The sequence below is a fragment of the Hemitrygon akajei genome, chromosome 13 (genome assembly GCF_048418815.1).
Source record: "Hemitrygon akajei chromosome 13, sHemAka1.3, whole genome shotgun sequence".
NCBI classification, from domain to species: domain Eukaryota; kingdom Metazoa; phylum Chordata; class Chondrichthyes; order Myliobatiformes; family Dasyatidae; genus Hemitrygon; species Hemitrygon akajei.
In genome coordinates this window covers 108,577,126-108,601,423 of record NC_133136.1, presented here as the reverse complement: position 1 = coordinate 108,601,423, position 24,298 = coordinate 108,577,126, and the positions used below count along the sequence as shown (strand labels likewise).

The window sequence follows — 24,298 nt, the reverse complement described above, 5'->3', positions numbered from 1 at the left end:
CAGCTCTATCACTTCGAAACCAACACTTCGGTTTACTGCAAGCTTCACTGGTACCCCTCTTCCTTTAATCCACCCCTCCAGCTCTATCACTTCGAAACCAACACTTCGGTTTACTGCAAGCTTCACTGGTACCCCTCTTCCTTTAATCCACCCCTCCAGCTCTATCACTTCGAAACCAACACTTCGGTTTACTGCAAGCTTCACTGGTACCCCTCTTCCTTTAATCCACCCCTCCAGCTCTATCACTTCGAAACCAACACTTCGGTTTACTGCAAGCTTCACTGGTACCCCTCTTCCTTTAATCCACCCCTCCAGCTCTATCACTTCGAAACCAACACTTCGGTTTACTGCAAGCTTCACTGGTACCCCTCTTCCTTTAATCCACCCCTCCAGCTCTATCACTTCGAAACCAACACTTCGGTTTACTGCAAGCTTCACTGGTACCCCTCTTCCTTTAATCCACCCCTCCAGCTCTATCACTTCGAAACCAACACTTCGGTTTACTGCAAGCTTCACTGGTACCCCTCTTCCTTTAATCCACCCCTCCAGCTCTATCACTTCGAAACCAACACTTCGGTTTACTGCAAGCTTCACTGGTACCCCTCTTCCTTTAATCCACCCCTCCAGCTCTATCACTTCGAAACCAACACTTCGGTTTACTGCAAGCTTCACTGGTACCCCTCTTCCTTTAATCCACCCCTCCAGCTCTATCACTTCGAAACCAACACTTCGGTTTACTGCAAGCTTCACTGGTACCCCTCTTCCTTTAATCCACCCCTCCAGCTCTATCACTTCGAAACCAACACTTCGGTTTACTGCAAGCTTCACTGGTACCCCTCTTCCTTTAACCCCTCCAGCTCTATCACTTCGAAACCAACACTTCGGTTTACTGCAAGCTTCACTGGTACCCCTCTTCCTTTAATCCACCCCTCCAGCTCTATCACTTCGAAACCAACACTTCGGTTTATTGCAAGCTTCACTGGTACCCCTCTTCCTTTAATCCACCCCTCCAGCTCTATCACTTCGAAACCAACACTTCGGTTTACTGCAAGCTTCACTGGTACCCCTCTTCCTTTAATCCACCCCTCCAGCTCTATCACTTCGAAACCAACACTTCGGTTTACTGCAAGCTTCACTGGTACCCCTCTTCCTTTAATCCACCCCTCCAGCTCTATCACTTCGAAACCAACACTTCGGTTTACTGCAAGCTTCACTGGTACCCCTCTTCCTTTAATCCACCCCTCCAGCTCTATCACTTCGAAACCAACACTTCGGTTTACTGCAAGCTTCACTGGTACCCCTCTTCCTTTAATCCACCCCTCCAGCTCTATCACTTCGAAACCAACACTTCGGTTTACTGCAAACTTCACTGGCTCCTAAACGAGTCAGATACCCATCCATCAAAGAAGCTAAATGCTTTATCCAAGCCACTGATCTCTCAAAGTTGTGCAAGCTGATAGGCTAAGGTGGCCCTCGTTAGTTGGGGATTGAGTTCAAGAGCCGTGATGTAATATTGCAGCTCTGTGAAACTCTGGTTAGACCAGGCTTGGAGTACTGTGGTATTCCATATTGTAATGTTGAAGTATTCAGTTCTTCTCACCTCAATACATGAAGGATGTGGAAGCTTTAAAGAGGGTACAGTGGAGATTTACAAGGATGTTGCCTGGATTAAAGGGCATGTCTTATGAAGGTTCAGAGAGCCAGCAATTTTTTTCTTTCGAGTGAAGGAAGAAGAGAAGTGACTTGATAGAGGTATATCTGATGAGAGGCATAGAGCCAGCGACTATTTCCCAGGATGGAAATGGTTAATACAGGAGGGCATCATTTGAAGGTGATTGGAGGGAAGTGTAGAGGTGGTAGCAGGTGTAGATTTTTTTTACTCAGTGAGTGTTGGACGGGATGGCAATAGAAGCAGATATATTAAGGACATGTAAGATACTCTTTGACAGGCACATGGATGAAAGAAAAGTGAAGGTCTATGGGTGAGGGAAAAGTTAGATTGATCTTGAAGTAGGTTTAAAGGTTGGCAAAACATCATTGGCCCAAGAGCTATACTTTTCTGAGTTCAATGTTAATTGAACATTTTAACGTTTTAATTGGTAGTTCATTGTTGTTGGAATTATAGCCTTGAAAATACTGCATGGGGCTCCTTAATTTTTCTTTGAAGTTCCCACCCAAGTACATGATACGATGGTTTGATCAGTAACATTTTTTGCATTGGTTAGAGTCATCCAAACAGCCTCAGAAAGACTCCAGTTCATTCTGACAAAGCCTCAAGTACACACAGTCAAGGGTTCCGAGGGATCATAATACAGGAGGCAGACATAATCAAAATACCATAAGATTCAAATGCACTACACAATGCTGTGGAATAGAACTGACACTGACAGCTGGACTTAAATGGCTTTGACAGCTGAAGGAAATGGCTACTTAAATAACTTTGAAACCTATCACAAGGCTATTGCCAACATAAAGTCCGTCAACAGGGAAGCACAGCCTCAAAATTCTCAAATTTCGCTTTCAAAATGAGCTCAGAATCAACGGAACAGAGGCATCCCCATTTTGTCCTGCAGGGTGAGCTACATATACAACTGGCTGGGGAATAGGTACCAATTACAATAGTTTGGACTCTCAGCCAATAAAAACCAGTGAACAAGCCACACCTTCCAAGAATGCATAACAAAAAACCAATCTGCCTTGCACACGGGTTCCTCTTGATCGTCAGCTGCAAAATTATTGGACCAATGCGTAGGAAGAAGCACTGGATATATTTCCTCACCCCCAGGTTAATGTAGATGGGAAATAAGGCATAATGACATAGCGTTATTGGCCTAGTGTCATTTGTTTCTTTCTCAATAGTTCAATAGTTCCATTTAATGTCAGAGGACATATACAATCTACAACCTGAAATTCTTGTTCTTCGCAGACATCCAAGGAAACAGAAGAGTGCCCCAAAGAATGAATGTTAGAACCCCAAAGCCCCCTACTCTCCCACCCATGCACGTAGAGCAGCAAAACATTGACCCTTATTTCAATAAAAAAGCATTAGGGGCCCCTCCACCCACCAAGCGAGCAATAACAAAGCCCCCCACCTCCCAAGAGAGACCATGTTCTGCAGTACAACAAAAACGAATCGTTCACCTGACAATTCAACATGCCACAGGCTCTCTCACTCCCTAACAAAGGGACAGAGAGGCGTCTCACAGTGGGAGGGGACACTAAGATAAAAAACACTCGCTGATTTAGGGTGTTAAAGTCTGTAAAGTGTTAAACTCCCCCCCACCCCCCCCCCCGAGTTCTCTGACTTTCTCCACTAATGAGAGAAAGAGAAAAAGAGACAGCACGGTTCACTGAGTGCAGAGCCCTCCGACAACTGATATGCTGTTCCTGATATTCTGTTTTCTCCCACAATGCAACAGTCGGTGGGCACTGGCATAGAATCGGCTCATTTCCAGGGCCACAAAACCTGCAGGTCCTCTTGTCCTCTCTGCTGCAGCCTTGGGATATTGCAAAATGGCCAGTCAGTGAGCCCCAGGAGCAGGTCCCATCGCTACAAAGAACTGAAGTTTGAGGGATGCTGAGCATCTCCAAATAATCTTGATTTACTTCCAATTTAAGTGGAGCCCAATTACATTGTGTATGAATTACAATTGTTCGCTAAATTCCTGTTACCACAACCATCACACTCTGCATGATGAAACATGGCTCGTGACAATCATAAGAACCAAACGTAACTAATATAAAAAAAATATTTTGGGCTATTTGTTCAGGCTGAAGAACTCTCCCCATCTCAAGTACCTAGTGTCATCATTATACCTTCTCTAGATCCAGCCCAGACGCTCTTCAATGCCTTCATGTTGAATCTCAGCTAGCACAAGGCTGTTAGGGAACAAGACATGTGAGATTGTTCCTTTATCACTTTTGTAGTTATTCATTGGGCTTCCTAACTATCTTTGACATTTTCACTGCTTTGCTGCCGCAGTGGAGTATTTCACTGACAATCGATAAGCACTTTCGGTTTTAAATCAAAATGTTTCAAGCAGCTTTCAATTATTCCCATCTCACTTCTACATACTAATCCACAGCAGCAGTAAGAAATCACATGTGGCTTTCTGATAGATGACTGACAAGTACAGACAGCAGCCATTGCAGGCTAACCATGAATGAAAATGCAGCACATTGCAGCAAAACTCCACCGAGGCATCAGATGATGTTTTATGGTCACAGAAGGTACACCTCCTAAAAAATTGCAAACTTATTTTTGCCACATCATAAATAAACCAGAAATGATCCTAGGGTTTGTCCCAAAAAAATTGAACTGGTAACATTATTCTTTGCAAGCCTTACTGTTCTTTACAGTGAGGTGGATATTCACTGTCCTGGGAGAGGACGTCTCATGTTTGCTAAGCTTACTTAATAAAAACACAGAATCTGCCACTCGTATGATCAAAAATAGATGTACGTAAACTTCTAACTAAGCTGTTTAGTTTCCGGTCATAAATAAAGTCAGTGTTCAGTTCTTAGAATGTAAATGGTCAGCTAGCTCATTACACCTGCTTTATTGCCCAAGAGCTGCAGAATAAGACAATGAGTTATTTAATTTGGGTAGTTTCAAACAGACAAGCTGACTTTAGTTCAAGGAATCTTGCCACATAGATGAATCATATCAGTTACCATATCAAATAACAAATGGGTTTATAGTTGGAAGGTTTAATGTTCTAAAGTTAGCTTCATAGTATTTACATACTTTGTTGAGGTACATGTCTTCAAACATGCTTTTAGATCATTTATTTTAAAGGAATATCTGAGGAAACATCATATGTGTGTGACGTCACCCACGTGGAAGAGAAATTGTATAAATGTAGACAGCAGTTCAGGCTTATTAGGAGTGGGGTTAGAGACATCAAGAAGAAAAATGAAGGAAGCATGAGGCGAACGAGAATCTATTCCTCCAGCTTTAGTTTCTGCGACAGATGAGTAGCTCATCTGCAACCTTTGGTATGTCTTTTTAGTTTATAGCAGGGGTTCCCAATCTGGCGTCCATGGATCCCTCGGTTAATGGTAGAGGCCCATGGCTGAAAAGAGGTTGGATGCCACTGGTTTATAGGTATTGTATCTGTGCTTTGGAAATCCTTTATGCTTGAGATACTTCGTGCTTAATGTTTTGTGTTTCAGAAAATCTTTGTGTTTTAGAAATGGTTTGTAATTTGGAAATGTTTTATAAGATAGACGTCCTCTGTGAGAATTTAGTAATGTTTAAAATGAAAACCTTCTGAGTTTTAAATGTGTTTTAAGAATTTTCTTTGGATTTGAAAATGTTTCACTGAAAATAAATGAACTATGTTTTGAACTACTTTGTAGTTGGATGTATCTTCTTGGTAGGGAGAGGGGGCTCACCACTCAAATAGTACCAGGTATTGGCAGCTAAACTGATCCTGGAGAACAAACAGGAAAGTAAACTAGTTTTTGAAGATTGGGTAGTTGCAGTATAATCTCTTTTAGTGAGAGTATTCATGAAAGCAGTATTTATAACCGTTTGGGCTTAAGATCTTCGTTTGAGTTTAGAACTTTGTGCTCAGCAAACACAATGTCATTACAACAGGAACTATCCAATAAACTTAACATTTTGATTAATCTGAGCACTCATGGCTGATTACTGGTGTCCATTGCCAACTCCTAGAATTTTCAAAGCATCTTAAGCAAAATGACAACCTGTGCTGTGTAAGCCATTGATTTCTAACTAAAAGTATAAAAAATCTTGGTCATTTTGGAAGATCTTGGTAACACTGCTTAATTTGCCCATGTCATATCAGTCCTATACATTTCTCCATGCTCTCTACTGAAGAGGTCAATGCTCGGGTAGAAATTAATTCCTCAAATTGCTACAGCTGAGCACTTCATGGTATTAACGAGGATTGAAAGGAGTGTTTGATGGATCTGGGCCTGTACTCACTGGAATTCAGAAGAATGGGGAGGGGGAAGTTCTCATTGCAACCTATTGAATGTTGAAAGGTCTCGATAAATTTTGGAGATTTGGAGAGTATGTTTTCCATGGTCGTAGGGACTAAGACTAGAGGATACAGCCTCAGAATAGAGGGACATCGATTTAAAATGGGGCTGAGGAGGAATTTCTTTAGCCAGAGGGTGGTGAATCTGTGGAATTCATTGCCACAGGAGGCTGTGGAGGCCAAGTCATTGGGTATATTTAAGGTAGAGTTTGATGGATTCTTGATTAGTCAGGGCATGAAAGGATATGGGGAGAGGGCGAGAGGCTGAGAGGAAAATTGGATCAGCCATGGTGAAATAGTAGAGCAGACTTGATGGGCCAATTGGCCTAATTCTGCTCCTATATCTACTGGTCTTCTGTATGTAAAAATAAATGCACTTTCAAAAGAGTGTGTACATGGTGTTGACAGAAGGCGATCAGTAGATGTGTGTGGTTTCAAAGGTCTGTTCTCAGTAATTCACACGTGGTTCAAGCCATTTTGATCTCCAGGTCTCACTTACTTTAATCAGAACTGGACATACAGGAAAGGTAGAACACATGTTAAGTGAAAGGGCGAGGAGGGGGCAGCTGGATTCTAAGGTAATGATGGTAATCCTTAAATAGAAAGGTTAATATGAATTCAAAGACAAGACTGAAATCAAGTGTCTATTTTGAACCCATTGCTTTAAATATAGTTGGGGTCTGATTAGCTTGATTAGACCACAGCTTCTGAATGTTAATAAAGCTTAGCTTTTCTGGGCTCAGAGTTTGTCATGGCTCTCAAAGTGTGTGACTAACAGAGTAAAAACCACATTGCAGCTGGGCTCTGATGAACGCAGCATTCCCTAACTCCTCTCCTACTCTCACCAAATCTCATGTGTGTGTTAACTGCAGCCTGTGCAGCTTGTTCAAGGTTTCCGCAATTGATGTGTTGATGGGTTTAAAGTGGAGGCTGGTGGTGTTTAACTGCCTTGGTGGATGTATTGAGCCAATGTATTGGTCTCCAGGCTAAAAATACATAAAAAGAAATACATATTATTTTATATTAATGCTATTTCTGGTGGTGGTGGGGCAAGTTAGATGGGAGGGACAAATCTTCTTTGATACCAACTTCAGAAAATGTAGGTGTGCTTGGATCCCTTTTAAAGCTTATATTAACAATATGTACTGTAATGGCAGCAGTGATACAGAAGAGAACCATCCGGCTGGGTAAGCCTGCTTTAACATGCTAGATGAATTAGGAGAGGAAGATAAGAAACACAGAAGGAGCCGAATGGAACACAGAAAATAGCATCCAAAGCAACACATTCACCAGAGACGACGAACCCGCTGAAGAATTCTCGGCATGGATTGTGCAGAACTACATCCCCGCCAGCATAAAGAGAATGGTAAAACTGATGGTATTCAACCTTTCAGCCACAAGCTGCTTATTAGAGGCAAAACCCATTTCTTGCACATGAACCCCCTGGCACATAATGCTCCTTCCTCCTTGACGTCAGCTGAAGCTTGCAGGGCTTCACTGTTTCCACTGCGTGCTCTGTTCTCCCAGCCACTTCCCCACAATATGCTAATTGTATCATTTCGTGACAACTCAACCACTTAAGCATTCAGGAAAGTATTTTTAGATTATCTGTTTATCACTATTAGTTCTTCTTTTTCACTGAACTCCTTTGGAAGCACACAGGATAAAGATCTTCCAGAAAATACAACAACAAAAAGGAAAGCATAATTCTTATCTAATGAACAAAGTTGTATACTTAGCCCCCAGCTATATTCACTTTGTACTTCTGTCTGGGAGGCTGTGAGACTTATGACAGCTCCAATGCCATTTTTAGGTTTGCTGACAACACTACTGTCGTTGGTCAAAGCAAAGGTTGTGAGAAGTCAGCGTATAGGAGGGAGACTGAAAATCTGGCTGGCCAAGTGGCCCAGTCCATCATGAGTAAAGCCCTCCCCACCACTGAGCACATCTACAAGAAATGCTGTCGTAAGAAAGCAGCATCCATCGTCAAGGACCCCCACAACCCAGGCCATGCTCTCTTCTCACTACTGCCATCAGGAAGGCGGTAGAGGAGCCTCAGGACCCACACCACCAGGTTCAGAAACAGTTATTTAATATCAACAATCGGGCCCTTGAACCAGAGGGGATAACTTCACTTAGCTTCCTTGCCCTGAACATCACTGAACTGCTGCCACAACCTATGCAGTCACTTTCAAGGACACTTCATCTTATGTCCTCAATATTTATTGTTTATTTATTTACTGCTATTATTATTTTTTTATTTGCAGTTTGTTGTCTTTTGCACATTGGTTGTTTGTCCGTCCTGTTGGGCGCAGTCTTTCATTGATTCTGTTGTGTTTCTTGGACTTACTGTGTATGCCCACAAGAAAATGAATCTCTGGGTTGTATACAGTGACATATATGTACTTTGATAATAAATTTATTTTGAACTTTGATCCATCATCAACGATCCCCACCATCCAGGTCATGCTCTCTTTTCGCTTCTGCCATCAGGAAGGAAATACAAGAGTATGAAGTTCCACTCCACCATGTTCAGGAACAATTCTTACCCCCTCATCCATCAGGGTCTTGAACCAGAGGGCATCACCTCAACACTGAATTGATTCCACAATCTATGGTCTCACTTTCATGGACCCTGGAACTCATGTTCTTTATATTTATTGCTTAATTAATTATTATTATTATTTCCTTTTCTTTTGTATTTGCAGTTCATTGTTTTTTGCACACTGGCTGTCAGTCATTTGTGTTTTTTTTACTGATTCTATTGTGTTTCTTTCTAGTTACTATGAACGCTTGCAAGTAAATGAATCTTAGGGTAGTATATGGTGACATATATGTGCTTTGATAAATTTGAACTCTGAAATTTCATTACATTATGAGGAAGTTCATTATCTTTATAATTCATTTCCCTTAAAGATTTTCCAGTGACTAAATCTGGTGATAATTTTAGTTATTTATCTAAATTTCAAAGTACATCAGTCAAGTACAAGCTGGATATTGAAGAAGTAGAACCCCTCTCACTTCTCATATCTGCTAGAGTTGACATATGGAACTCAATGTGCTGTGTGCCCTGCTTTGAAGTTGCAGTTTTGGCTGCAGTAGGTGAAAGATTTCAATAAGAGCTACCCGAGTGAAGAACAGCATCTCCCACTGAGACTCATGCAGGAGAATTACTCCCCAGGCAACCTGCTGCAATCTTCCTCCTCTCCCCTCTGTTTCTTTACCAGCACCTTGAGTAACTCTGTACATCTTCTTTTCAAACCCTTATTTTTTACCCTACGGCAATGCCTACTGACATAACCAAGTCTGGGAGAAACTGTGATTATAGATTCCTTCAGCATTTGAAGATTTTTGAAAGTTGAAGCAATTGCAAGTACCACCAACAAATAGAAACAAAGATGGAAATGGTAGATTATTTATCTAATGTATCGCTGGGAGCTCCTTGCTAAAAAGTCAAGTGATGGCATCAGTTATACAAGGTCAGGTGAGGACATTGCTTAATCTTTAAATTCTGAAACTGTTGTGTAATCTACATTGTTTGCTTCATATTTCCTGTGGCCATCTAGGCTGCATTCATGTGATATAACAGAGGGTGGTCAGCACAACTTGCCCTACTGAAGTGACAGATATGTTAATCGCCTTTTCGGAACACATTGTGATGACCAGAAAGTGGACGTTATCAGCCCTTGGGCGCTTGACTGTCACACCACCACAATTCAGCCTGAGATAACACAGAAGGTCTTGAAATTAACCCAAGTGTGAATTAATTGTTCAAAATAAAATCAGCATCTCTTTTATGGATGCATTCCTCACAGAGATCTGAATAAAATACTTTTATCCCATTCATTGCTGTATTGAAACAGCCATCAGTGCGTGAGGAAGGTTGAGTGTGTGAACTCTTACCTTTGGACATTGAAATTAATTAAATGTCACTGCAGATATGCTAACTACAATTTGGTAATGGATTCTATTACAGCTGTTTGTACTGGTCAAGATGCCATGCATTTCAAAATATTTCTTTCCTTTTTGGTTATAATCTACATATTATTCATCTAGTTGAGCCAAGTTTACATTACCTTTCTCAATGAACCGAAAATCTCACCTTTTTTGTTCAACCTAGAAATGACAGAAGCATTTTCTTGGAAATGAAGTGAACTTGTTCTGGCCAAGAGCAGGCTCAAATACAGTTACTTCCTTCGATCATTTAGTTCCTGAACCAGCATGCACACCCCTAATCACTACCTTATTGAAGCAACGCCGTTATCATTTTGTATGATAATAGACATTTTTGTTATACTTGTGTTGTTCTTTGTATAATTTATGCTTAATTTACATTTGATTGTTGTATCTCTAATGTTATGTGCCTGTGATGATGCTGCAAATAGGCATTTGTGCATAAGAAAATTAACTTGGCTCAGCTTTGGTAACCTTGTAGCAGGCTCATCAGAATTAGAAGTATATTTCATACCTGGAACGATTTCAAAAAGGAATTTCCTTGACTCATCTCCATTATATGAATGTTCGGTGACATTATTTCCAGGCAAGAAAATAGTTCCCTGAAAAACAGACCAAAAGAGGTTTTGAGAACAAGTCGAACCAGAACCAACAGCTGAACGGTAAATTAGAAAGCAATATGTAAAGCAAACTTTCATTAATCTTACCCTTAGTCACACTCTCTGAATATCAGGAACTGCAAGCAACATTAAGGGTTTTCCTAATTAATTTAGAAATAAAACTAAAAGCTTTCAAAACTCTTGGGGTTCCCAAATTGTCTTATAGCCAAAAAAGACCTGTTGAAATTTGGTAACTGCTGTCACGTAGGAAACACAGATGTTAATTCATGAGCAAAGAGGTTCCAACACAAAACTATGCAGTCACATTGGTCTCTGGAGACAAGGCCAACAATCTGAACAGATGGTCATAATTGGCCAAACAAGTCGGGGAAAGAGACTCATCCCATCCTTTCACACCTTCTACCTGCAAACTTTACCAAAGTATTTAACTTTACCTCTGTCAACCAGTTCCAATATACAGAATGTGGAGAATGCTGTAATACCTTTGTTAATGCAGTGAGACCACACACATATCCAGAGGTTATATTTGTGAGGCAGCATACTTACTTATTTTTATTTATTAAGAGCTATGGTGCCGATTTGGCCCTTCCTGCCCATCAAGCCTCACCACTCAGCAACCCCCGACAACCCCAATTTAACTCTAACTTCATCAGGGGGCAATATTCAATGACCAATTAACCTCCCCAGTAGGTCTTTGGACTGTGGGACCTGGGGAAAGCACATGCATTCCAGAGACACAGAGGACGCTGGGACGGAACTCTGAACTGTAATAGCATTGCACTAAACTCTGTGCTATTTAAACCATTTCTATATCAAGCCTTTTCGAACTTCAGCAGACTGAAGGTCTGTGCAACATTACACTGTTGAGAGAATGAAAAACACCAAATTATGGTATTGCTCAATAGCATCTCAATGCAAACACACAAGATGCAGAGGGAACATGATTATGCTTAAAGATACACTTAATCTTATTCTATGGTGTTCCCTTTTAAGAACACAACAAGATAGAAGCAAATTATCTAAATTCCATTCAATGAACAAATTATAAGCCTATTTCAGTCATCTTCCTTTCTATATATGTGTATTTTGCTGTTAAATTTAGATCTAACTCAGAGTGAATTTCTCACAATCAAGTGGTTCACCATTCTGAGTTGGTTCATGCAGACAGCATTTGATCTTTGTGTTTTGTTACAATGTTAATCAAATGTTTTTGAAACCTTTTCTAACATTCCCAAGTTCCACATGTGTGAACTGAACCTGGTGGGAGGTGGGCAGGTGTTGGCGGAGGACAGCAGAAAATATTTAATAAAACGGTTCTTTCCGATCTACAGTCACACTGATGATTTTGATTCCACTGCTTTGCTTGAATTTTCAAAGGAAAATGTGCTTGAACTTGACACCGAAGTTACGGATGTGTACACCAAAACATAGACAGAAAGCACTGGCATCACTCAGCAGGTTCTGTCCTGTGAAGATGTCTACAGTCCCTTTCTCTTCTCATAGATGCTACCTGATGCACTGAATGTTTTTAGTACTTTTTTGTCCCACCCCCACCCCCAGATATCCAGCATCTGCAAATTTTGATTTTCACAGTATCAGGAGCCATTCTGTGCCTCATCTAGGAATTGACCAGCCATAGTTTAATGCTGAGTTTCATCTACATGCCAACAGGTTCGTTTTGAAAAGGTCTGCGATGGGCTTTTTGGCTTTAGCAAATAGTCCATTTTCTCATGATTCCAGGTCACTATCCACATGGGATCTATATGCAAACAATTGCTTTCATTCTCTGGCAATAGGAGTATTATCTATGCATGACCTGATGATCTACCTCTCTTCACAATGACAACTCATTGGCATAATTGAGATTTCAGTTCTTTCTCTGTGCACTAGTCAAATCCTATCCATCCTTCAAATAGCCGCTCACGGTCTCTCTTCTTGGTCCTGTGGGCGATCTCAGACTCAATCACTGGAAAATTCTCATTGACCTATTAAACACATAGATCACATTTTTACTTCCATCTGTGCTGTGTCCACTTGTGAATTGTAACAGAGCATTTACAATGATATTCTGATCAGAACTTCTACATGTGGATAGTCACGCGAAGAACTGCCCCTCTCTGCATTTCACTGCTGTGGTAACACTGATTTGTAACCTACTAATGGTGGTACTGGCTTATGATTTATTGCTAGGATAAACCTGATGGGATTTCTTAATTCCTAACATTATTCCAAGTACTTTCTTTTTAGTTGATCCCTAAATGTATGTGCTATTTGTAGTAATCTAACAAGCAATAGCATTTGGATACCTTAACCCAAGGGATGAATAATCACCACATTTCCACAATGACTTCTCATATCATGTGCCAACATTAATTTGTGTGCAACACCATAATGGATAAGAAGAACTTCCTAAATAATATTTTCTTACATTTTCGCGCACTTGGTTGCTCTTGATTCCATTTCCATCTTCTACATTTTTTCCCCCCAAGGTGGTGAAGTTACCTGAGAACCATCACAAGATAAGGAGGGAATTGCACATAATACTGCACAAAGCCTAAAAATGATGTTTACTGGCTTTAGTGCATTGGTGCATTAAATAAAAGGTGCACCACTTTCCATTTGAAAACTACACATCTGCTGTCCTTCAACTTCACATTGTGGTCCAACAACCTAAAAATCAGAATGTTTTCCAGCTCCATTTTCATGGTAATTAATAGATCATCTTGTGTCCACTAGTAGTGGTCCACTGTTTGCACAATTCTATTCACCAGAGTCTTCCATCGGATAACTCTCAGTCTGGTTAGAGCCTCTAATGCATTACAATGGCCAAGTACTGCTGATAAACTTTGTCTCAATATTCCAATGTGGGTAGACATGTGACAGACCCAATGTCAGATCCTGCTAGCTTCATGTACAAGTCTTGCGAGGTCAGTTGCAAATATTATTCCTCATCTATAATTTTATTTACTTGACATCGTACTCTCCACATTTGTCCAACTTGGGCGCAACCACCAAAGTCACTGCCCAATCACATTTGTTGGCTTTCATAAATAACAGAGTTTTGTTCTGGCTTGTTCAGTTCCTTCTGAACTGGCTCTTCATAGAGTACAACACCATCTTGGCTCTGCATCTGGTCTGATACAAATTTATATGCCATACTCTGTTTAGCAAGCGTAGATGTCCTTGAGTGCTTTGTCACACATATCTAACAACGTGTCAGGATGCAACTTTGAAGCATAAACACTGCAAATATTCTTCCAATTTAGCTTGGCTAACATTAAGGTCAACTGGTTTACATGATGCATTACAGTATTTGCACTGGGCATTCCTTTTGACCCAATACCTGTAAAATGTTCACTGGGACAGGCTTTCTATTAGTAGTGCATGTTTCAGTTTGATAGATTAGATGTCATGACCCATTTCTGGATAATCTACAATAGTATCAATTAATCTGTTCATAAACAGGTTGCTAATCAACACCTTTACACAAATATCCTGCCTGTTTGGTGCATAGAAACTGTGCAAACATGGTTCCCCATCACCAAACTATGTAGCCTCCTTCCTCTAGTCAAGCCATCCTTTATGGTCCTATTTGCTTTGCTATTCCTCCCATAATCCATACCCAAGTCTTGCAGAAAGTCAATGTTTTTCTCATGGCTTTGTATTCAATAATCTTACATAATTTTCCTGTTAAAAGATGAAACTCCATTGCCCAGAGGTACCAGGAATTTTGATCAAGTTTTCACTTAGTCTTGTTAAATTAAAATTAAATAATTCAGCATTATTAAATTTTGCTGGAGTATGATTGAAGATAATTTCAAATCTATTTGCTATTTATTAATTTATTTAAATTATTAAGATTGGCAGTGAACAGGTCTTTCTGGCCCTTTGGGCCACACTGCCCAGCAACCCTCGATTTAATCTTAGCCTAATCCAGGACAATTTACAATGACCAATTAACCTACCAACCGGTGTGTCACTGGACCATAGGAGGAAACCAGAGCACCTTGAGATATCCCAAGAAGTAACAGGGAAAAATTACAAACTGCTTACAGGCATTGACAGGAATTGAACCTGAGTCCCTTGTACTGTAAATCATTGTGCTAACCACTACACTCTCGTGCTGTCCTTACCAGAGCAGTTATATGTCAATAAATGAATAACCTAACAACAGTCATAGTGGCTAAGTAACTCATGGAGTACAGGCTGCAACATCATCCATTTTGTTTGGTTGGTTGATTTCAGATGGTTGTAAGGTTGGAAATCCCATGGTTGTTTTTAACTATCCTGGACTCAAGAGCGGAATCTTGAACTTCAGCGACCTCTGGTGGAACAAGTGGATGTAGCCTTTGGCGAGTTGACATTTGCCCCCAGTAACAGGCAGCCAGTTACATTCACCAAAAGAGCAGGGATCCCCATTGGTAGGTAGCGTAGTGGTTACAGTACCAGCGCCCTGGGTTCAATTCCCGACACAGCCTGTAAAGAGTTTGCATGTTCTCCCACTATAGGAAACATCCTCTCCACAACCACTATGTCAGGACCTTTCAACATTCAATAGGTTTCAATGAGCTCCCCCTCATTTTCTGCAAAGTCTTTGATGGCCCAGAGCCATTCATACCTTTCATTCCCAGGATTTTTCTTGTAAATCTCCTCGAGATTCATTCTAATGCCAGTGCATATTTTTTAGATAAGGGGCCCAGACTGCTCACAGTACTCCAAGTGTTATCTAACCAATTTCTTATAAAGCCCCAGCATCACATCCTTGCTTTTACAGTACTGTGCAAAAGTCTTGAGAGAGAGTGTGTGTGTGTGTGTGTATATATATATATATATATATATATATATATATATATATATATATATAGTTATATAGATAGAGCTAGGGTGTCTAAGACATTTGCTCAAAACTTAAGTAATTTTATGTATCGCACAGTACTGCTGCCACACAAAAAAATTCATGATATCTGAGAGCGATGATAAACCTGATTCTAATATTTGTCTCCATTGTTGACTGACAGTGGGATGGTGGCAGGAAGTGGGGAGTCATGGTTGGAAAAAGGGGAAGGGAGAGGGGATGGAGTCGTAAGTACCAGAGAGACATTCTATAATAATCAATAGAATTGTTTGGAACCAAATGACCTTGCCTGGAGTCTCAGGGCTGGGTGTGTCTGCAGCTGCACCACGTCCCTTCCTGGCACTCCTTCCCCGCACACTCCCCACCCCCCATGGTGCTCCACCCTTGTCATCCCCAGCAGCCTTTGCTAGATTTACACACTCTTCCTCTGCTCCATGTTGACAATTACAATACCATGCAAAAATCTTAGACACCCTAGCTAAGTCGACAAGAGGTACTGCTGGAAATCTAGAGAAATACACACAATGTGCTGGAGGAGCTCAGCAGGTCAGGTAGCATCAATGGATGGGAATAAACAGTCAACATTTTGGGACAAGACTCTTCATCAGAACTGGAAAGGAAGGGGGAAGAGGTTGGAATAACACCACCAAGCTCATCTTTCCCTCCCTTCCCCCCCACTTTCTGCAGGGATCACTCCCTACAGGCAGACAGACATACTTTATTGATCCCGAGGGAAATTGGGTTTCGTTACAGCCGCACCAACCAAGAATAGTGAAGAAATATAGCAATATAAAACCATAAATAATTAAATAATAATAAGTTAATCATGCCAAGTGGAAATAAGTCCAGGACCAGCCTATTGGCTCAAGGTGTCTGACACTCCGAGGGAGGAGTTGTAAAGTTTGATGGCCACAGGTAGGAATGACTTCCTATGACGCTCAGTGTTACATCTCGGTGGAATGAGTCTGGCTGAATGCACTCCTGTGCCTAACCAGTACATTATGGAGTGGATGGGAGTCAATGTCCAATATGGCATGCAACTTCCTCTTTTCAGACACCCTTGCGTGACTCCCTTGACAGCTTGTCCCACCCCACTGATCTCCCCCCTGGCACTTTTCCTTGCAAGCAGAACAAGTGCTCCACCTGCCTCTATACCTCCTCCCTCACTACCTTTCAGGGCCCCAAACAGTCCTTCCAGCTGAGGCAACAGTTCACCTGTTGGGTTATCTACTGTATCTGGTGCTCTTGAGGTGGCCTCCTGTATATCAGTGAGACTCGATGTATATTCGGAGACCACTTCACCGAGCTCCTATGCTCCATCCACCACTAAAAGCAGGATCTCTCGGTGGCCACCCATTTCAATTTTACTTCCCATTCCAACATGAAAGTCCATGGCTTCTTCTACTGCTACAGTCCATCTGGGTAGCCTCCAACCTGATGGCATGAACATCGATTTCTCGAACTTGTGGTAACTGACTCCCCTCCTCTCCTTCATCATTCCCCATTCTTATTTCCCTCTCACACCTTCCCTTCTTATCTACCCATCACCTTCCTCTGGTGTTCTTCCCCCTTCTCTTTCTTCCATGGACTTCTACCCTCTCCTATCAGATTCCCCCTTCTCCAGCCCTTTACCTCTTTCACCGATCAACTTCCCAGTTCTTTCCTTCACCCTTCCTGTTCTCCTGGTTTCACTTATCACCCTGTCACCTTGTACTTCATCCTCGCCTCTCCCACCCTCTCATTCGGAATTCTTGCTCCCTTCCTTTCCAGTTCTGATGAAGGCTCTCGGCCCAGAATGTTGACTGATTACTATAGATGCTGCCTGAGCTGCTGAGCTCCTCCAGCACACTGTCTGTATTACCCTAACTAAATACTGTATATTCTTCGGCTTTCAAGATGAATGCTAACATTACTACGGGGTCAGCCTGCAGGTTAACCTTCACGGGGAGCTGGGGGACACAGTTCTCAACCGGCTGCAGTGCTGGAAGAAATTAGAGGTCAGAAAGGCTGAGCCTATTAAAGACATGAACAAGAGGATGAGAATTGTAAAACCCAGCATCCAGAAAATGGATCTCCCGTTTTTGATGGACTCGGCCAGTCAGATCTCTTGCAACAAAGCAGGAAGCTAGGAAAAACCACACAGGGTCAGCTTTATGGTGGCTACTTCCAGAAGCTCACATTAATACAGGACCTGTGTGATTCCCAACCGGACCAAATGAAACTTGATGCAGCTGTAGACACCTTGTTGGACACTGGCACACTTCAGCTACCACAGAGGAAACAGAAAATACCCTCTCTTTCTCACACACACACACACAGAATTTCCCTTGGGTGTCCTGATTTTACCCCACGTCCCAGAGATACCGCATAAGAACAGTAAGAACAGGCCTCAGGCCACTTTGGCCCACCAAGTCACGCCAGCAATAAGTGACCAATTTCACTAATCTCACATTAATGCCATTAAAAAAAATTTCTTCCCACATAATCAGCAAATCCTTCCTACACACCCTGGATTCTACCACTTACAAACTTAGCCAATTACTCAAGCAATTGCCATGATTTTGTGAGGTGGGAGGAAATAGAGCACCCAGAGGAACTTGTACAGTATATTCACGGGGAGAACATGCAAACTTCACCCAGAGAGCACCCGGGGTCCACACCATGAAGGGGTCTCCACGCTCGATGTTGCTTGTTTCTTTGCAAGGGCTCACGACAATCTCATCGCAGTGTGGTCACTGCAGTTGTGGAATGGGTCGACTGCTTCTCTGCAACCTCACCCTACAGTGCAACTTGGGAGGAGCTGGCTGTTCTGAAGGGAGGGTGATGTGGTACCAGGCAGCAGCTCGATGTCCTCGTCATGGAGGAAGATGTCAATTGTGAGCAGACTGCCGCAGTCACCGAGCACCAATATTCTGTCTATGAACCGCCTGCACGTGGGATGGGAGCTCTTCCCATCTTGATTGTAGAGCAGAGGGATCCTGAGTCTGCACCCAGACGCGTGCACATTCGCACACAGCAGGCTCCTCCGCTGCGTGAGCAGCAAAGTGTCACGCGTGAATACACCTTCCTTCTCCAGGGGCAGAGACGTGACATACTCACACACCGCTTTTGTGACTGCGCGTTCAGCCGGAGGGAAGGCTGAAGTGACTAGCCACTCTTTGTTACGTTATTGCTGTGCAATTTGCTCAAAGCTGGTTCACAGGCAGCCACCACAATCATTCGGCAGATTCTGTGTCGTTGTCAAGTCAAGTCACTGTTTATTGTCATTTTGACCATAACTGCTGGTACAGTACACAGTAAAAATGAGACAATGTTTTTCAGGACCATGGTGTTACATGACTGTGGCAAACTATGTATACCTGCCCCTCTGCTGACTGCTCCTGTGGCTCCTCCCACAGACCCCAGTATAAAGGTGATTGGAGGCCTGTTGCCCCCTCAGTCTCCGAGATGCTGTGCTCCATTTTGCTGCTAATAAAAGCCTATCGTTCACCTCCCATCTCTGAGAGTTATTGATGGAGCATCAATGACACAGGACAAAAACTAGACTGAACTACGTAAAAAACACAGAAAAAAACTACACTAGACTACAGACCTACCCAGGATTGCATAAAGTGCACAAAACAGTGTAGGCATTACAATAAAAAATAAACAGGACAATAGGGCAGTAAGGTGTCAGTCCAGGCTCTGGGTATTGGGGAGTCTGATAGCTTGGGGGAAGAAACTGTTACACAGTCTGGTCGTGAGAGCCTGAATGCTTCGGAGCCTTTTCCTAGATGGCAGGAGGGAGAAGAGATTGTATGAGGGGTGCATGGGTCCTTCAAAATGCTCAGGATGCTCTCAATACAACCCCTGCAGAATGTGATGAGATGGGGGGTGGGTGGGAGATGGACTTTCCTCAGCCTTCGTAGAAAGTAGAGACAATGCTGGGCTTTCTTTGCCATGGAGCTGGTGTTGAGGGACCAGGTGAGATTCTCCACCAGGTGAGTTTCTGCATGGTCTTGATGTGATAAAGACATCCAGCAGCCAAATACAAATCCCTGCTTTGTCGTGTCAGGGTAGAATAGTGACCCAAAATTTCAAGTGGCTCCCTTGCAGTACTTGTGATCTGGGTTCAAAGTTGACCCCTTCTGCTATCTGTGTGGTGGTTCCATAGTCTCTCTGTGACCATGTGGGTGTTCCTTGAGTGGCCTCCCACATCCCATAGGCATGATGGCCGGTAGGTTAATCCCATCTGTACGTGGGGTGGGGTGCATCATCAGAAAAATTAGGTTATGAGAAATAAATGTGGCAGAAGATTGATGGGATTGCAATGAGAGCTGGCACAGATTGAATGAACCAAATGACCTTCTATGAAGCAAGAAGATATAATTTCAAAATTCTACTTGTAAAGGTCATGTAACAGGAAAGGCACTAAAATGAGAAATTTTAAGCAAAATGTTAAGATATTTGAAAATTGCATCATTTCATTTTTCTCCCATTACAAATCATTCTGAACACATCGCACTGTTAGAATGTGTTGCCATATTGGGAACATGATACATCTCATTGTATAAGGTTAAGAGACACTGGTGTGGCAGCTGCTTGCATTGCTGCACTCCCAATCATGTCTCAACTACAAAGGATGCTAACAGATTGTTCCTAGCAGTGTCACCAATAGGTAAAGCAAATGAGTGAGCATCTCAGTAGTCACATGGGCAATGAACCACTCCCTATTTGCTGGAAGCACGCTCTGAAATTTGGAAGGTGTTCTGAAACTGCAGAGCCAGTCTCCTGATGTCAGCAAGGTTCTGGTAAGTTGCCACTAATACAACAAATTAGCATGATGTACTCTTGTTCATTCAGTGGGTGCTCAGTGAAAGCCATAGACCCTATACCGGTGAGAAAGGAAACATGAAATGACCAAATTGTGAAGCCATTATGTGCACAACTAATGCTAGAGACATATCAGACATGGATTGGAGAATTAAGCAATGACATGGTTTAGCTAATTTCCCTATGGGCATGATTCCAGTTGTAATATGAACAAGCCACCTGTGGTCTCTGAGTGCTATTCATGCAAAGGGGTGTTAATTGCATTCATGCATATGCAGAATTATATCAGTCAATTGAGTGTTTTCTGGTCTGCAATTTCCTGTTCCAAGCTGCATTTTGAACTCAACCTGCAATCCATATTCTGGTTTGAAGGCTGGCTGCTGTCAGAGTCGAATTAATATTTTCTATATTGCATCTTCGGTATATACTCTAAAAATTTCCACTGGAAATAACTGCTAACGTGACCTAAACAGGTTATATTACTGCTTTGGGCATTTCGCACACTCACTTTGGATTTGAGATACCAGTCAATGCTAATGGAGGGTCAAGTTGGGAGGCAGTCAGTACTGGAATAATTAAGATGAGCATCAATAAAAGCGTACATTTAGTTTTTACCAACAGACAGGCTGAGACACAGGAGGAACTAGAAGATACTGTAAAAGGGAGATGTAAATAATCTATGTAATGGCAGGGGTATAGAGTCAGAATCTCTGCCTTCAGCCTAATGGGGAAGCATGTCTGTGTAGCAGCTAGCATCATGCTCTACAGCACCAGCATCTGGGGTTAAATTTGCACTGCTGTCCGCAAGGAGTTTGCACGTTCTCCCGTGACTGTGTGAGCTTCCTGCACATGTTCTGGTTACCTCCCACATTCTAAGGACATACAGCTTAATAAGGATAGAAAGTTCTGGACCCGTATGCTGGAGCCAGAGGCATGGTGATACCTGTGGGCTGCCCCCAGTACCTATTCGGACTCAGCTGGTCACTGACACAAACAATGCATTTCGATGTACATGTGACAAATAAAGGCAAGCTTTGTATCTTTAAAGCAAAACATCAAATTTGTAAACTGTCCATTTCAGCCTGATACAGCAGCTACGGAGGAGGTCGAATCCCAGTGAAATCTGTGGACTGCAACATACTGTGATTAAATTTGATGATGGGTTCTAGTTGTTCCTTTTCACGTCTGTGTGTCTATGTGACCATGTAAACTGAGGGTGGACATTCTGTAAAAGGATCCGTTACAGCCTACATTCAGTCAGAGCTCATTATCTCAGAGTTGAGATCCACGACTTCTACACTGCATTGATTTTTCTCATTATGTTTACCCGTAATGATGTCATGGAGGGGGATGCAGTGACCTCGGTGGACCAGATCTTAGCAGCTTAATGCAGACATGCTGCAACATCACTCATTTAGTGCATACAAAAAAGGTCAAATTCCTTCCTTCATGTCTTGTAGGCTGTCCCTATTCCTTCATCTGAATCTACTCAAGCAACTGTGAAAGGTTTGAGTAAACAGTGATTAAGACACCATTATACAGCAGCTGAAAACAGTCGTTGTATGGATTTGTTAAGAACCTGTTTTGCAGGTTTGATGTGCCCATATGTAAGCAGAACTGAGATGTCTTGCAGAATTCTAATTATGGTATAGTAGCAATGAAATACTTCCAAATGAATTCCAGGCGGCCCTTAACTCCAGTTGGTATTTTCTAACCATTTAACATTTTCTATTCATTCCAATGGAATGCAGTACTCAAGGCAAAATGAAAGATTAAATTGAATTTTATAATAAAACAGTATCGGGTTCTCAGAGGGTACTTCATAAAAATATAGAACAGATTTTATGAGATTGAAGAGTTCTGGAGAGTGGAGGACCATACAAGAAGCTGCCATGGACTCAATGGGCCCAATGTCATAATGTATGTATGACCCCCTTGATATTTTAAATAATTAACAGCTTCTCTTTCCAAACATATAACCTCACCTGCTGTGCAATGGAAAAATATTTCATAATCAGCAGTGTTTTCCTTTGCTTTGTGTTAAATGTTAGTAAGATTGATTGAAGTTTTGGAACAAATTCTGAAAATAATCTTAAAACAAAATATTGCAGATGTTATAAATCTGAAATTTTAAAAAAGAACTGAAAATTCTGTTAATACTGAGCAGTCAGCAACATCTGTAGGAGAGTAAGGGGTTAATGTTTCATTTCTAACCTTTCCTCAGGACACAGGATCGTCCAAGTTGTGCATTCATTTTGATTCTGTCTCCACAAGCACCACCTGAGGAACAGAGATCTACGAAGTTCTCCAATAGTCTTTTTGTCAAGAGACCTAACCACCATCCTTCTTAGTCTCTTTGGGCTCCCCTTATTGTCTCCACACTGAAGGTATAGCCATGGGCACTCACAAGGGCCCCAGCTATGCGGGTCTTTCTGTTGGCTATGTGGATCTGCTCACGTTCTATATTTACACTGACAATGCTTCCCATCTTTTTCTCTGCTACGTCCATGACTGCAGTGGTGCTGCTTCCTGCACCCAAGCTGCGTTCATCAATTTCAATTCTGCCTCAAACTTCCACCCTTCCCTCAAGTTTATTTGGTGCACCCCAACTCTGGCACTCCCCTTCCCTTTCTCAACCTCTGCCTCCAGTCCTGGAGACAGATTATCCACTAACATCTTTTACAAACCTACCGACTCTTTACCTCTTCCCACCCTATAATTTGTAGAAATACTATTTTTTTTTCTCTCAGTACCTCCATCTCTGCTGTATCTGTTCTTAGGGTGAGGATTTCTGTTCTAGAACATTAGAGATATCCTCTTTTTCCAAAAAGACAGGGTCCTCCTTCCAGCACTATTGATGCTGCGCTCACTCTTGTCTCCTGCATTTCCCACATATCTGCCCTCACCTCATTCAGCCACTGTCACAACAGAGTTAGGGCTCCTCTGGTCCTTACCGACCATGCCATGTTGACCTGACATCGGACTATTCAGACCAACGCCCACTTAAACTTCTGCAACACATGATCAACAGGTCAGTTCCACTTCAATATTGGATTACATCCTTGTGCCTTCCTTGTATAAGGTGCCTAACCAATTATATTAGCAGAGTAGTGAATATTACCCAAAAGCCAGATGTAAGACTTTCTGCAAAATGAAGTTCCAGGATATTACCTAGAATATCATATTATATCTAGAATAGAATATTGTATAGCATATCTACTCCTCACTCTCAAGTATTTATCATTTCCTTTCGATTGTATGCTTTGAATGATGTTTCTTTTTACTTCTTTGTTGCATCCTGTTTTGCATAAATATTTAAGTTGCAGGAAGACTTATCTTTCACCTTGGTTTAATGTCCTGGTCTCTGTTTACTTACAGTATATTTTACCTGCCACATAACATTTCTGCTTTCACCACATTCAGCTCGAACAGCAAACTCAACTGATTCATCCAAACTCAATGTTCAGAACACAAGAGGGGTAGATTCTGGACTACTGACCGAGTCATCGCCCATTTTGCAGCCTTGTTTTTATTGCTACTGAAGTCAATGGAAACAAAAATCTTGGAATGATAAAGTGGCTGCCAACTTCTTTGACACAAGTGGGCAAAGTTAAATTCTACCCAAGGTGTAAACGATATATATTTATCTGTTCAGAGTCTGGTATTTTACTTTCATACTCTAGCAGTTAGATTTGGCTTTGGTGCTAAACTCTAGTGGCAAGAATTTGTTCCCTTTCTAAAGTTTACTGTCTAAGCAGATTTCTATTTCACAATCAATACATATCATGAAATGAGAGTTGCAATGGGCAGAAATTAACACTCAAATTACACAGTAAGTGGGTAAGAGATGTTGTGGTCTACAAAAGACTCTGTATTTAGTCCTCCTGAGTGCTGAGGCACTGAGGAACAGCACATCTTGTATATGACAGGATCCTGGGTAACCATATAACCATATAACAATCACAGCACGGAAACAGGCCATTCCGGCCCTCCTAGTCCGTGCCGAACTCTTAATCTCACCTAGTCCCACCTACCCGCACTCAGCCCAT

The 24,298-nt window shown here is 41.9% G+C and overlaps 1 protein-coding gene across 2 annotated transcripts in view; it reads right to left on the bottom strand.

The window, feature by feature from the left end:
- arhgap24 (Rho GTPase activating protein 24) overlaps nt 1-24,298 on the bottom strand; it is a 465,634-nt gene that overhangs the window by 229,216 nt on the left and 212,120 nt on the right. For both annotated transcript variants that reach the window (XM_073065242.1, XM_073065241.1), the window contains exon 3: nt 10,477-10,564. In XM_073065242.1, coding sequence (XP_072921343.1) covers nt 10,477-10,564 — 88 coding nt within the window. The remainder of the gene's footprint in view (nt 1-10,476; nt 10,565-24,298) is intronic.